General features: G+C 43.7%; 1 protein-coding gene across 1 annotated transcript in view; it reads right to left on the reverse strand.

Annotated features, from left to right (window-relative positions):
- Positions 1 to 1,693: 1,693 nt before the first annotated feature.
- AQP9 (aquaporin 9) overlaps positions 1,694 to 16,392 on the reverse strand; it is a 34,324-nt gene continuing 19,625 nt past the window's right edge. The window contains exons 3-6 of the mRNA XM_060005893.1: positions 11,502 to 11,639; positions 9,988 to 10,106; positions 7,767 to 7,984; positions 1,694 to 2,828 (exon numbers count right to left, since the gene is read on the reverse strand). Coding sequence (XP_059861876.1) covers positions 2,654 to 2,828; positions 7,767 to 7,984; positions 9,988 to 10,106; positions 11,502 to 11,639 — 650 coding nt within the window. The 3' untranslated portion in view covers positions 1,694 to 2,653. The remainder of the gene's footprint in view (positions 2,829 to 7,766; positions 7,985 to 9,987; positions 10,107 to 11,501; positions 11,640 to 16,392) is intronic.

Consider the following 16,392-nt stretch of genomic DNA (forward strand, 5'->3'; position numbering starts at 1 on the left):
TACTGTGATAAGTAAACATGTTGTCTCAGAGAACTTAAATTCTCAGTTTGAGAATTGATAAACAACTTGGTATAAAAAATTTCTTTGTGGGTGATATTTGGTAGGTTGAGTAATTCTGTTTAACTTATCTAAATACACTTACCAAGAAGTCTTTGACAAATTACCTGAGATTGAATTAACATCGCTTTTTGTAGGTTCTACACTTGAAACTTTTATAAAAATTTTTAGCAACAACTTGTCCCAAATTCTTTATCAATGGTTTTCAATTGGTGTCCCCCACGACACACACAGAGCTTCTCTTCAGAGACCCTTCAGTGGCTGCATTGGGGGGGGGGGGTGTGAGATGATATCACAGGCAGGATGAAACTCACATCCTCTTCCCTGCCCTCTTTCTATTTATAGCAGCTCTGGTTTACTTGTGGATACCATATAAAATTTTATTTGAACAATAGGTTCTGTGGCTAAACAAAACTTGTAAACCATTCTCTGTAACTGGAAGTTGTAATTCTTTTTCCATGATGACATTTTTGAACACTGACATACCTTTAAATAAGGCAAGTGTGTGTGTGTGTGTGTGTGTGTGTGTGTGTGTGTGTGTAAGCAATTTAAAGGAAATAATAGTTTATATCTTAAAGATCGGATTTATAAATGTAACATTTTTACCCCACATATTCTGTTCAACAGCTGAGTGTTAACTTTGGCTCTTAAAGGTTAGAAAAGTCCTACAACCTTTGGCATGCTCTGAGATCTCAACTGGTTGGGGAATCATAGAGATATTCCGTCTTTGACTTTAAAATAAATGCTTCTATTACGTTTTGTGATTGACAAGGAAGAGAGGAGGGAAGATGTTGCAATTCTACCTCCTAAAGAATCTATTTTTTAAAGGTATGTATTTGGCTCTAACTGACTTCTGACACGTGTCATTCAACCCTATAGAAATTCTCTTGGATAAGAACCTGACCCAGGCAAACCCACTTGTAAACTGGGGAAGGGGGAGGATTTGAGTGTAAGCACCTTGAACCAGAGGACTTTTTTTTTCCATTTAGAAAAACCTTCCTGGGGTTGATTTCCATAAGTGTACATTTCCTCTTCATAATTCTAGTCATTAATCACCAGGTAGTGTTTAAGAGCACCTGCGTGGATCACAGATTCCACAATCCAACCTGAAAACTCGAATTTGGGATTACTTCTTTCTCTAAGAAGTATAATCCATCCCCCGGGTCTGCCCCTGGCTCATCTGGCATCTCTGCTTTTGAAAGAACTTGGATCAGGGCACAGGATTTCAGTGTCTTCTCTTACTCCTCTCCTCTTGAATCCAGGGTCTCTTAACCTCCGCACTATAGACATTTGGGGATGGATACTTCTTTACTGCAGGGGAGGGCTGTCCTGTGCATGGTAGGATGGTTAGCAGCATCTCTGACTTCTACCCACTAGGTGCTAGAAATGCTCCTACCCCAGTTGTGACAACCAAAAATGTCCCCAGACATAGCCAAACGTCCCCTTGCAGAGGTAGTAGGTAGGACTGTGAAGGAGCAAACTGTCCCCTACTGAGAACCACTGCTCTCTAATCCCTGAGGATCCCCAAACTGAGAATCCTACCAGGAATTACCCGGTCACCACTAGACATGGTTCTTAAGGATACCCATGTACTTTAACCAGGTCAGTGTTCTCAACACTGGCTGCACATTAGAATCACCTGAGATGTTTACCAATGACCAACTGAGCATTAGCATTTTTTAAAAAGCTCCCCAGAGATCTCAATTTGTAGACAGGACAGACAACCTCTGAACTAAGTGTACTTAGCAATCTTAATACTTATTAAAACTCCAAAATAAAACCTCACCCCAAATTTATTTCAAATAGGAAATGCCAAGTAGTTTCAGAGAAATAAAAAAATCCATATATCAATCTATTACAGTCTATTATAGGCCCCTGGAGACATTCACATGTGCTTTCTGTTTTGTTATCATCACAAAGCAGTTGAGAAACTGGATAACTCTGGGAATTCTGAGCTTTATAACAGTTTGACTGAAGGTGCATCACTCGATGTAGAGCAGTTTCTCTGGTGCTTGTAACTCACAGACTTTTTTGACCAAAGTGACAGAGAGGAGCCTGACCAAGAGGAAATTCCTGGAATGTACAGTGTTAGAATTGGCAGGGAAGGAAGATCAAGGCTTAACAAGACTAAGCGTGGCCTAGGAAGGGAGGCCTCTGATAATGTTCTTCAGCAGATGAAAAGTATGATCTAATGGCTACCTCTTTCCTTTGTTAGTGCTTCAGTAACAGTGGGAATAAAACCAGACAGTGGCGGTCTTCGTAACTTAGGATCCAAAAGAATGATGCCCAGAAGGTGTACATGTTCTGGCAGCTGCCAGTCCCACTTCTGGCCGGCCAGGAGGGGCTGGCCAAGGTTTTCATCCAATTACTAATCTTCTGAAAGGTATAGGATGCATTCAGTGATGTTCAACTTTCCATGTGATCTTAGGCAACTCAACTTCCCTGAGATTTTGTTTTCTTATTTGAAAGATGAGCAGCATGATATTTACCCCAGACAGTGACTATAAGGATTAAATTAGATGATATGTGTGAAAGTGCTTTGTGAAGTGTAAAGCCCAGTAGGTAGCCAATTGTAAACCCGGAGCTGAGCATGCTGTTACATTAGCACATTAAGTTCATGTTTCTCTGGTTTGTCCTCTGGCTGTTCTTCCTCGCAGTCTGGGTTAGGATCCGGGTGGTGGATTTCAATGACAAGAACATAGATGAGGCCTCCAGCCATAGCACCAACAAAAGGGCCCACTACAGGAATCCACCAGAAGTTATTTCCAGCTCTGAAATCAAACAAAGAAATTAGTGATACACCACTTGGCCTTCTTCCTGGTATTACTGCTAGTTATTCACTAACCAGCTAGTCATTTCTCATGCTCATGACTCCCTTTTAAATGAACAAGAGCTAAGTATAAGGGCACTCACTGTAGCTTGGCAACCATCATCCTAGATTTTGCAGTATACCTGATTTCAGATGATCTATTCCATTGTCCTATTAGTACTTGTGAGAGAAATGTCCCATTTATTTTCCTTTCAGAAAATATAGTCCCCGAACCCATGGCTACAATTGAGGGCATTTAGGTAAAGTTCAGGTTGATTATTCGGGAGTTGCCTTCCCCTCATCCTGAAATAATGAGTCCTGGGGATTGCGAATGGTTGGGAGATGTGGAGAGATTCCTGGACATGATTGGTATATGAGGGCACTTACAAAATAAACAATCAGGAAACATTTGCCAATAAGTGAATTAAAAAAAATCAAAGGTAGAGATATGAATTACCTACTAAATATATTGAATTCAGTACTTATATTTTGAGGTCACAGCTTACTTAAACTTACTCTCTGATAAGGACTTTCTGCCATGTTTCCCTCTCCCCTCCAGAAATCCTCAATGTCAGCACATTGTATTGGAGGTATAGTTCTGAGAGAAAGCAGGTGCCTTTGCGAATTGTCACCATCTCTTTTGGAGATAGAAAATCCACTTAAATAATTCCGTAGAAAGGACCATGAGTGGTCAGAAGCAAGTAAAACTATACAATTTGTTGTTTAAGGATATGTACGTTTGAGATAAAACTTTTTAAAAGCAGGATAATTATGAACAAAAAATTCAGAGTAATGCAGAGGAGGCAGAGGAAACAGGAGGAACACAACTACGCATGGGAATTTCACAGTGTTCTATTTGGGGGAAGGATTCATGGCTGCTATTTTTAGTTTTATTCCTAACAACTATACATATTTCCATGGGACCTTTTTTTTGTATCAGTTTTTTATTAGAAAGGGTAATAAAGGAAATAAGCACAAAACGGGGCCTGTCCTAGAATTCATGAGATTTAGTTCTAATCTCAGGAGGGTCCAGATGGTCTTTGGGCAAAGTCTCCTCATCTCTGAGCTTCATTCTTCCATCTGAACAGTGGTCCCTTCCACCTGCATCATCCAAGCACTCTCTTAGATCCTGAATCTTAGATCATCAATGCAGGCTCACAATAAGATAATAAGTCTTAGAGCATAAACGCAGGCTCCGGGGAAGAGCACCGTCATTAAGCACAGTGGCCAGCAGATGTCACTCTTACTGCACTGGAACGAGGTCACTGCATTCAGCTGTTCTCACAGCGCCCTTTCCCATGCCTCCAAATCCAGGTGGAATTTTCTTTGAGAGGCACCTGAGCTTTAAAGAACTAGGAGCCTTCTCTTCAGGTAAGCACATGAAGCAAGTTTAAGCCACCTTATTTGGTCCATCACTTCCTTTCTTCCATCACTGGTTTGTGGCACATCTCTTACTGTCATTTAACAGATTAGGGTCCAAGATATCTGCCAGCACACATGTCCTCCTTTCACTGGCTGGACCCTCTTGAGCTGGATGTGTTGCACCAGGGTCACAAGGCTTAAATGGAGGAGCTCTGATACGGTTCCCTGCCTGGCCTCACAGGTAAACAAGGTTATTTGCACACTGTGATTTGGGGGATGCCAGAAATATGTCTGTGTTAATTGCTTACGGTACCATCATGAGGGATTCATTCCTTTGGTTAAACTATTTTAAAAATTAACAATACCCCTGAGATCCTTCATCCACTAAGTTATCAACACTTTAAAGTGAATTAGTGAAGACCACTCGCTTACATCCTAATACTTAAGGGAAAAGCAAGAGTCAGCCAGGGTCTGTCTTGCCCTTGTCAGACCTGCTGGAGCCCCACTCCCGCTGTCATCCTCACTCCGTGCCATACAGGGGCAAGTGAGGATCCAAGGCAGTGTCGGTTTTATCTGAGACCTTGGGTGTGGATCCAAACTAGAAAGTCCCCGGAGATGCTTAGCTTGGATGTAGAACCCTGAAAGGATGGGGCACTTTAGGGACACTTTGGAGTCCTGTTATCCCTCAGCGGTTTCCTTGGGAACTTTTTGGTTGAGGATTATCAGTTAGTCTAGCTATTTCCTAACTGGTTTCTGCCCCCTCTACTCATCTTTATTCTGTTCTATATAATAATGTCGGATCAATTTTGCTAAATTGAAGTTCTAAACGTGTCAAACTTCTGCCCTAAATCTTTTGTTGCTTCCTATAATCTACAGAAGAGGGAGCAGCAAAAACCCCAAAGTCTCATTCTGGGAATCTAGGTCCTCTAATGGTCTGAAACAATTGCCCTTCCAAGCTTCTTCATGCACCCTTCCAACTAAACTAGATCATGTGTTATTTTAACATTCTGTCTTGGGATACAGAATCCTCTCTGCCTGAAATATCCTCTCTGTCTGCTGTTTAAGCATGTCCAAATACTACAAAATGCCCCTACTTCCACCCCCATAATTCTCAAATTTGGAGCTACAAACCTTCTCTCAACTCTTGGAGTTAATTAGTCAAATCTCTTTAATGGCACTTGACAGCTCCAACCTGTGTAAGAGCCTATGCTCACTACTCTGAAATAGAATGTAAATAAAGCAGTGAAGGGCAACAACGGTGAGGGGCATCTTTAGCACAGGGCCTTGAATAAGAAATCAGGTAGCTGCATGGATGAATGAATGCATGAATGAGGGGAAAAGACCCTGATGCTAACAAGGGACATGGTGCTCAGAGTTTGGCATTAGGTGATTTCAGCATTCTCCCACAGACATGGTCTCCTGCCATATACTCAACAAAGCAAAGAAAAGAGGCAAGATCTCTACCTCTTTAGAACCACCATCACTCTTAGAACTTTGGGTGAATCACCAAGCAGGGCTCAAACAGAGGTCACATCACTGTGGAGCACCTTTGTTCTCGGGGTCTGTGTGAAGCTCACAGAGGTGTCTTGATGGTAGGGGCAGTGGTCTCCTGGAGTGAACCTCAGGAAATTGGGATTAAAGGAAACTCATGGGCCAATTCTGGGCTTTGGAAATAAGGAGATCTTTAACGTATGCTTTTGACAGTACATGGGAAGAATACAAATGATCTTCCTAGTTGGCATTTTGTTCAACCTTTTCACGTTCTAGTATGATCATTCTGGAAGAGAGCTCCTCAACTGTGGCACTCTTAGCGTATTTGGCTGAATAATTCTTAGTTGTGGCGATCTGTCCTGGATACTGTAAGATGCTTAGCAGTATCCCTCTACTGGCCTCTACCCACTAGATGCTGGTGACAACATCTGACCCCACCCTCCCCAGCTGTGACAACCCAAAGTGTCTCCAGGCATTGCCAAATGTCCCTGAGGGCAATATCACCTCTGGCTGAGAACCACTGCTCTATAAATTCACTGCATTGTTTGTTTCTTAAAGATAGGGAATGTTTCTTGATTCTTTTTTATCCCTCATCTCCTAGGACATGTGTGTCACATAGCATTTATCCATACTTTTATTCAATAGCTTTTATTGAGGCTTTCTATGTGCCAGACCACATCCTAGTCACAGCAGACACAGCAGTGAAAACATGGTCAAGGTCTCTGTCCTCATGATGCTTACGCTATAGCAGCTCTAATGCTGTCTGTGGTGGTTATCAGAATGGTGTCAGTGATTTCAGTAGCTTGTGTTTCATGATGGTGAAGGCAACCCAAACTCTTAAATGAATTCATCACTTGTGTACAGCTATATATAGGTCAGCATTAGGGACACTCAAGTGTTTTGTTCCCACAGCAGACATTAAAGTAAAATTTGCTCACACATGTTTTCCCTGCTTCTCTTTCTCCATGTTAGAGCCCTGTTTCCTGGGGAACAAAGGTGGGTGCCTTTCCCAGAGAGAGATGTGATGAGTGGTTGGGGACTGGCCACCATGACTTTAGGGGGGGACGGTGGGAAGGAATTAACGGGAAAAGTTTGTCCTGGGAGCTTGGTACCAGCAGTTGGCATGTTTCATCAGCACATTCTGAGGTGTAAGGCACGGGGTCTTGCCACTTCCTGTGCACAGGCTCTCTTTGATGCCTGTTCCGCTAGGAATTTCTTATGCTTCAAGAATTCAAGGACCAGTGATTAGGACTCCGCGCTCTCACTGCCGAGAGCAAGGGTTTGATCTCTGATTGGGGAACTAAGACCCCGCAAGCCACATGGCATGGCCAAAGAAAAAGAAAAAAAGAATAAGCTCAGCGCTCACTTCTTCTGTGGTGCGTCCCCCAGCTTCCCCGGGTAGAGGTAGCCACTCCCTCATCTGTGTTCCCTTAGCACTTTGTTTCAGGGGTTACCAGAGCACTTGTTACATTGCTCAAGGCCAGTGTCTTATCTGATTTTGAAATTTCCTTGCCTAGCACAGTGACCACAGCATAAGTGGTGATTAAGGTAGATCTGTTGAATGAATGAATGAAGCGAAGCTAGCATGGTCTCCTAGAAAGAGCCCTATAGTAGTATCAGAAGATAGAAATTCTACCCCTTTGTCACAAAGTGAATACGTAGACAAGTTCTACATCCAAAATAGTCACATAAAGCCATATACCAGTTGAGAAATCATTATTATATATGACAAACCTATCTCTTTGAAACTATCTAGAGCCTCTCTATCTTTCTCTGTCTCTCTGTCCCTCTCTGTCTCTTATTATGTCTCTGTGTCTATCTCTTTGTCTCCCTCCCCCTTCTCTCTCTCTCTCTCTTTCCTACACACACACACACACACACACCCCGTATCATAAATCACCAGTGATACGTTCCACACTTATGATGAGGATGCGCTTAACCTCACCCTCCCATCTGCACTCTCTTGGATCTCCAGGTCAAAGCACAGCCCTCCCCATTGAGGCACAGTGTGAATCTTCCTCCCTCCTCCCTGACCGTTGTTACTTACGTGAAGACCTCAAACCCCCAACCTGCCAAGGCAGTGAAAAGTCTGGGACTCAGGTCTCGAGCTGGGTTCATGGCACAGCCACTGTTCATTCCCAGAGAGGAAGAAATGACAACAATCAGGAAGCCAATGACAATGGGCTGTAGGCCTTTGGGGACTCCCAAGTTTCTTGAGTCAAAAATGGCAAAGATGACAATGAGGAGAAACATGGTGGCCACTACCTGGGGGAGGGAGAAAATATACAAGGGATTTAGCTTATATTCTTCCCCCTTGCCCACCTCAAAATTCACCCACTCTCATTAAAAACAAACCTAGTAATAAGTAACGTATGCTGGTTGAGCACTCTGTGCCAGACCCTTATCGCAGCAATCCTAGACATGGGTGCTGATATCATTCTCCTTTACAGATTAGTTACCTGCCCAAGGTGACACAGTCAGTGACAGGCAGGTGTGGATCCAGAGAGTTCAGCTCTAGAGACTGTTATCTTTACTACACTATCCTGCTGAGCTACTACCAGCTAAATGGAGAGCAAGCTACAGGCTGGAAAAATGAACAAAGGGGCTCATTCAAAGTGGTGAGAAAAGCAATGTGAGACATCAATAGATGAATGGGCAAAGGAAATGGAAAGAAAATTCATAAAAGAAAAATAGATTTAAGAAACAAGAGGGAAAAACTGATTGACAATGAAAAAAAGTGCAAACAATACCAAGTGTTAGGGAACTGATACCACTTCTCTCAGGCTTTCCTAATTAAACTAAGCACATACTACACTTTTGAAAGGCAATTTATCAGTAATTTAGCAACCTGCATTAAAAATAATCCGTAAGATTATGTACTGAATTTGGCCCAGTTGGATATTTTGAGAACCACATCATGGAAATAATCTAAAATATGGAAACATCATAAAGCAAATATGTAAATAAATAGTTAAACATCATTTATAGTATTGAAAAACTGGAGTCCCCATCAATAGGGAAAGGGCTAACTATATTATGAAGTGCCCATTCTATAGTCTATTATACAGCCATCAAAAACAAATACAAGGGCTTCCCTGGTGGTGCAGTGGTTGAGAGTCCGCCTGCCGATGCAGGGGACACGGGTTCATGCCCCGGTCCGGGAAGATCCCACATGCCGCAGAGCGGCTGGGCCCGTGAGCCATGGCCGCTGAGCCTGTGCGTCCGGAGCCTGTGCTCCGCAGCGGGAGAGGCCACAACAGTGAGAGGCCCGCGTACCGCAAAAACAAAACAAAACAAAAAAACAAATATAAGAGCTATCTGGTAACATTTTTAAATGCTTATGATATTAAGAAAAATATGTGCATTATATTTTATACTTGAAAACAACATAAAAACAAGTTGTAAGAGATTATACAAACAATGAGAGCAGGTATTCTGAAGTGGTGTGGTACGGTGGGTGTTTTCCCCACTCTCTAGTTTCTAAAATTTCCAAACTATTATTTTACTTTAACAGCTAAATCATAGCTTCTATTTACCAGACACTTATTATGTGCCAGGTACTTCGTATGCTTTTTCTCATTAGAACTTCACACCAATCGGTGAGATAAATCCTATTTATTCACAGTTTACAGATGAGGAAATGTAGATAGAAGGAGGTTAAGAAACTTGCCCAAGGGCACACAGCTCATAAGCAGAAGAATCAGGACGAGAACCAGACAAGTGATTTTAGACCAGAATAGTTGTGCTATTGGCTACACGACAGATGCTTGGATGCAGCTTGTTTAAATGTCATTAAGGCAGAGACACTTCTAGCTGCCTAGAGAGTCTGGATAAACCTATGCACGTGGGGAGACACAGAAGACCTGGGATACTCTAATCTCAACTACTACACTTCACAGTCCTTGAACTGAGATCACAGTGTCTTTTCTTGAGGCCTCTACGTTTAGATCACGTGCACAAAAGAGACAGTTAGGTGGAACAAACCCCATTTGCCCCTACAGGGGTTGAAATGTCCAGTCATGCACTTTTCTCTGAAGCTTGACTGATGTGGAAGAAGTGTATGTATTAAAGAGGAGGCAGGAAACCCGTAGTGGTATCCACTTTGGCAAGGGCAGAAATTTGTCAACAAAGCTTGGGTTATGCGTAGGGACCTCTGACTTTGGAAACATAGCCTTTCTTTTCTGATAGGCCTGTAATGTTCCTATGCATCCCCCTTATTAGATTATGTCTTTTCACGAAAGTTAGGTCTTTGTTGAACGTACACTTACTTGGTCTGCAAATGCATTCACCAGAGACAGATACGGAGCTGGGTATGTTGCGAAAATGTGTGCTGTTGCGTTTTCTCCCACGACGAGCAGTTTTCCACCAGCAAAAGACAGAAATGCATCTATGGAAGACAGAGCTCTGGCATGTTAGCATCCTCTGGGCAGGGGGGGACGTAGGCCTATGCCAGGTCTTGTGCTGAACAAGTACAGGCGAACCCTCAGGTTCAGCTAGGAAGATCCATATCATTTTCCTCTTTTCACTTCACAGTATGGTAGCTTTAGAGATACCCAGAGAACTCCCAGGATAGCGGGTCAGAGAGAGAAAGCCCCGGCTGCCCTTGATGGTTCACTCCACGTTTGAGCCAAATCCTTATCCAGTGGGTCTTGGGAACCATTTTTCTTTGAGGGGAATTCTTGGAATTTTCAAGATTGACTAAAAGTGAAAGTGAAGCTTGGACTTGCTCTATGCAGAGCTCATGATTCCCAGAGGGTTCTCAGTAACCCCTAATAGCGGTCCAGAATTTGAGGGCATCAAGGTACAGTGAAGATGCCCTTAGAACAAGGAACACAGCAGTCCCCGACATAGCCAGCACCACCCCCGGGCCTCTCTGGCCACAGCAGCTGGTGCTCTAGGTTTCTGGTCGGGTCTTGAGTAATTCTTTAGTCTTCTTACACTCTAATTCTTAGGATACTCTGTGGGAAGAGGTCCCTTTCCACAATGTACCTCTCAGGCTTGGCTCATAAATTCTAGTTCCTAAGGGCTTCAGTTTGAGAGTCATAAAGTATTAAGACTTACCTTGGGTTAGAGAGTAGGAACTACTTTAACACTTGATTTTATGGAACCCCAAGATTTTTTAGTTTGAAGGGCCTAAGAAGTCACCTACTAGTTCAATTCCTTTATTTTCCAGAGGAGGAAACTGAGACCAATAAGGTCAGATGACTTACTGAAGTCACACAGCTACATACATAGTTCACATGGAACTAAAGTCTGGGTCTTTGATCGTCAGTACTGTGGTTCCCCCAGGACTGTTGCAGAATGGAAGCCCTGGCTACTGGATGGAAGGGAGAAGAGGTTCCCCACCCAGCCCATTTCTCTGCTATGCTTCTTCCTTCAAAGACTTTGTTCCAGATTCCTTCTTTAAGTACTTACTCATCATTCTCCTTGCCACAAGTCAACGGCCCCCTTCCCAGCCAAATCAGAGAAAGCCATGGAGAAGCCAGTGGCCTATTGCTTACTTTGGCATTGTTCACAGTGTAGTGCTGGTTGGGTCTAAAAATATACTTCCTTTAAGTTCTGCCCTCCATTTAAGTTGTGACCATTTTCACTAAGAGGCTTCCTGAACGTGCCCTGATGATAATGTTGGCCCCATTATTTAGAACTTAGGACTCTTAGAACTGTGTGTCAAGTGGAGAACGTTTTCTGTTCTTACCTCATCTCACCTCTTCCTACCAAGTAATTCTGACTTTCAACTTATAGCCAGTTCTCCCTAATCTCTGGACTCAGGGGTCCTACTCACCATAATAAATGCCAAAGAGGGTTGCAGCCCCTAAAAAGGCTCCCAAGAGCTGGGCCCCCACATAAAAGGGGAATTTGAACCACTTCGTCCGTCCAAAAAGACACATTGCAAAAGTCACAGCTGGGTTGATGTGGCCACCTGCAAGGAAGATAAGGTGATTAGGAAAGTCAGAGGGCAGGCCAGGGAGAATTATTGTGAAGGAAACCTTATCTAGGGACTGCAGGCAGAATTCAGTCTTCTAGGTGTGAGGAACTGTATGTGAGGAGACAGAGGTGTGTGTGTGTGTGTGTGTGTGTCTGTCTGTGTGTATGTGTGTTTGAGTGGAGAGGAAGAGAGGACTAATAATCCTCATGGCCTCATTAGACACTGTTTAGGAAGTTTAGCTTTCTCAAAAGAAAGTCAAATATATAAAGAAACTTGTACTCAAGTGGCTCATTTTCTCGCTCTCTCTCTCATCTCTCTCATCTCTCTGTATCATCTATCTACTGGGTTTTGCCTAACTATAAAGCAATAACCCCAAAGAGATTGATATAAACAGTTAACTTCAGTATATTTGTTAGTCAATATACTTATACTTGTAAGATTTAAATCTATGTCCAGTCATTTCTAAGTCCATGTCCAGAGGATGTAGAAACAATCTTAGGACTCAAAAGAGATATCTCTTTAAGGGGAAATGGCCCTTCCTTTGTGGGCTGTGCCTCTCACTGAGGTAAGGGGCTCAGTTTATTTTGAGGTAGTCACAGTGTCTGAGTGGATTTTCTGTAGTTTCTCTGCATAAACGATGTATATCTCACACACACAAATGGAGCAACACTTCCTCCTCCACTCCAGCCTAAACTCTGACTAGAGAAATCAGCCTCTTTGATTCTAACCCAGTTGCAAGGTCAGGTAGAGGGGCTTGCTCTGGGGTAGGTTACTGATATCCCCGGCTGGCTTTGCTAGTAACAACAGTAACAACAATGCATATTGAACACTTGCCAGATGCTGTCATAGGTGTATTACATGCACTTGATCCTCCTAAGAACCCGGTGAGGTGGGTACTAGTCCAGTTAACTGCTGAGGAAACTGAGGCACAGAAGTAAAGTAAAATTTTAAGGTCACATGGCTAATAAGTGGTAGGTCTAGGATTCAAATTCAGGTTTATTTGAACTCTTGGGCCTATGTTCTTTTCTAGACCTTCTTCACCAAGTTTATAAAGGTTTCTCTGCCTTAGAAAGCAGGGAAAAAATTTTCAAAGGTCATCTTTGAGCATATGGGCTTGATTCCTAGGGATGAAGGACACTCATATGAAGAGTGCCAATGACATTTAGTGTGGAGGGGGGAATTAGAGTAACTGTCAATGTGACCACGCTGAAATGTGGACCTCTGGGTTGTGGAAATAGTTGTAAACAAAGGAGTGATGATGATGATGATGGTGATGACACTTTGCCATTTGACTCCCCACAGAACCTATTGGTGAGCTTGTTTTGGGAAGCCTTCCCTCCTCTCCCCAGTCCGTGAAGAAAGCTATGCTTTTCCTGAGTCTCTAAGCCAAAGTGGGCTTGCAGTGGGGAGGGGTTCTGACTGCTGACTACACCGTGAGGGTCCTTTCTTCACCTGCCTCTGCCACTCTGGGGCTAATATGAACAAGAAAATGCCAATATATCAAAGCACAGGTGACTTCCTGAAGCCTTACACACATATCACCTGTTTTGTTTTACTTTTAAATCTAAGAGAGTCATAATTTTGGAGACTGGCAGGAGTACAGCTTCCTAGGGAAGCTGGAAACAGGGGTTAGAAGAGGGGAGCACCCAGGGCAGTGGAAAGTTCCTGGAGCCAGCCCTGTTCCTCTTCTCCCAGAGCTGGTTGGAGGGTAGCCGCCACCCAGCCAGCCTGGAGGAACCCATTGTGAAAGGACAAGGGGACGTAAGAAATCACCTCCAATCAAAAATGTCTCCCCTCAGGTGAGTCCACCAATGGGACAGTTACTGTTTAGCAAGCTCCTCTTTCAAAATAAGACTTGCTGTAGGTAGGTTTATGCTTTTAGCCCCTCAAAAGCACCCTGAGGCAGGAACTATTGTTCACCTTGACCTTGACATGCTGCAAGGCACTTAGTAGGTTTTCAAGATATGAAAGTTGATGTATGTGGAATCTAAAATATGGCACAAATGAACCTATCTACAAAGCAGAAACAGACTCATAGACATAGAGAACAGACTGGTGGTTGCCAAGGGGGAAGTGGGGAGGGAGAGGGATGGACTGGGAGTTTGGGGCTGGTAGATGCCAACTATTACATTCAGAATGGATGAACAGCAAGTCCTAATGTATAGCATGGGGAGCTATATCCAATCTCCTGGGATAAACCATAACGGAAAAGAATGTAAAAAAAGAATGTCTCTATGTGTATAACTGAGTCACTTTGCTGTGCAGCAGAGACCGGCACAACATTGTAAATCAACTCTACTTCAATTTTAAAAATTGAAGAAAAAAAAAGATATGAAAGTTGAAGAAATAGTCAGAGGTCTTTATTCAGATAGCTCAGACTACAAAGATCTACAGAGGGAAAGTTGTTTGGGAGTCAGAGAGGGTGTGCCCAGGAGGGTGCTTTGCAAAGCAACGAGGAGAGTTTCTCCTTGCAGAGATGCATGATCACTTGGCTTACCCGAAGGACAAAGCAGAGCAGTGTAGTGGAAAGAACATGAGTGCAAGAGTCAGAGAAGGCCACACTCACATCTTGGCCCTGCCAAGGTGGTTGTGACGATCAGATTATTCACATAAAGAGCCCAGGGGGATAGCTGGATTCCCCGAGGCCTGAGATGAAAGTCTTACATGAGCAAGGTGAGCTCTTTCAAGGTTCTGTCCTAGATGAGTCTCCTGCCCACCACCCACAGATGATCTGTGATAGAGATCATCTTAACATTTTATTTGTCATTAAGCAAAGCTATTTTGATTTTTCAGTGAATTTTTATTGCTTATAAAAAAAACGACATCAAAAACAACCGCCATAGTCTAGGTACAAGCTGGCAGTGTAAACGCTTTGTGGGGGATGGTGCATAATTAGGGCATTATGAGTTCTGATTGGCCAGATTGGATTGCCAGACTACTGGCAAGTTCACAAGGGAGCAGGGTGTGGTAACTGCCATGCAGTAAAGTAATGCTTCATGTTCCACAACCAGATGTCAGCTGACCTTACCAGTCTGGACCACAAAGTGGGATCCCATTTATGTTTATGCCTAATATACATTGGTTAGTTTTGGAATTCCCAAAGAGGGCCTCACATATGCCCACAAACCAGCATGTTAGCTGCAGCCACTGTGAGAAAGTCATCTCCCCTATGTAGTCTTCCTCTCCTGTTCCTGGGCTGCTGAAGCCAATACTGAGTCTGCACTGATGTCATCAGTGGGCCAGTGTGTTGTCTGTGCACGTTCCCCCCCCAGTTCTCAGGGAGCTTGAATATCATTTCCAAACAGAGATGGGGAGATAAGCTCCTTTTCCAACTCAGTGCTACCTTATATCAGCCAGGCTCAGAAACTGCTCTCCTTGCATTTTGAGATCTCACAGTCTCTCATAAACAATGTGGACAGCTCCCAAGCCTCACCCAGAAGCAGCCTCTAGTGAAAACAGTCCCATCAGTTCTGGCCCTTACTCTGAGCGCAGGGGCTTAATCCCAGTCTAAAGGCCGGATGGGAAGACTCCACACCATCCTTTACTCCCTCTTCCCCCTTCCTGCTGGTCCCTGTCCCTTCTCCTCCTATCGTGACTCCAAATATATCAGTGGATGCAAGCAGACATTGACAGTGCTGGTGGTAAAGGGTGTTAGCTACATTGGTAGGGTCTGGGACCAATTTATCCTAAGTAAATATTTGATGAAGTTTAATTCAGGGTGTTATGCAGGTGAAATACTGCAAAACCACATCTCCACCTTAAAAAAATCGCTGAAAACATGCCTACATTTATATTGCATGGTTTGTGGAAACAACACCTGTGTGAATGTAGTTGGGAGCGTGAGGGGAGGCAGTGGAGCATCCTGCATGCTTATTTGAAGCCAGGAGTGTGTTGTGTGTCTGGTGTCAAGGCCTGCAACTGTAATTAAGCCTTGGCACATTCATTGGTGTTCCCCTGGTTATTCTTGTGTCTTAGGTAGGTAGTACAGTGCTGGGATCACAGCAAAGGCTCGGCAAGAGTTTGAACAGAAACACTGCTCGGGCCAAACAAACCACATGTATGGGAATCTGTAACCTGGTCTGCCCCAGGATCTGAGTCGGCCTGTGATATGGAAAGGCTGACAGCTAGCAAATGACTGTTCCAAGTGCCCAGCCCGTGGATGCTCCGTGGGGGTCTGGGCAATCATTCTTTAGCGCTCCAGTGGCAGCACTTGTCACCAGTCCAGCCAGCTCAACTGCAGGATCCTCCAGCTGCACCGTACTGCCCATAGGCCCTGCCTGTACTGTCCTTCCCATAGTAGACCGCTGGAAATGTTGTATAATAATGGGGACCTGTGCTTTGCTGTCGTATAGACCTGGGTCAAATCTTTGATCTGTCTCTTTGCCAGCTGTGGGACTTCTGGCAATTTACTCAATCCCTTGGAGCTCCAGTTTTCTCTGTAGAATGGACAATAATACCAGCCTCAGAGTGCTGCTATAGAAGTGAGAGGAGATAAAGTATGTACAGCACCCAGTACAGTGCCCAGCATGCAGGGGGTCCCTTCTTCCGTTATCACCAACAGTCTTGCCTTAGTTCTCTGAGCCCCCAGACAAGGCTGCTGAGGATTCTGCAAGCCTTTGGGAAGTGGATCATTTCCACAGTTCCTTCCTAAGGTCCCAGGCTGTATTAAATATCATTTCATTTTGCTCCTCAGAACCTTGAGAATGGCTTCTAATTAGCCTACCACTCAGAACAGAATTGGACCAAG

This window comes from Delphinus delphis, chromosome 2 (assembly GCF_949987515.2).
Source record: "Delphinus delphis chromosome 2, mDelDel1.2, whole genome shotgun sequence".
NCBI classification, from domain to species: domain Eukaryota; kingdom Metazoa; phylum Chordata; class Mammalia; order Artiodactyla; family Delphinidae; genus Delphinus; species Delphinus delphis.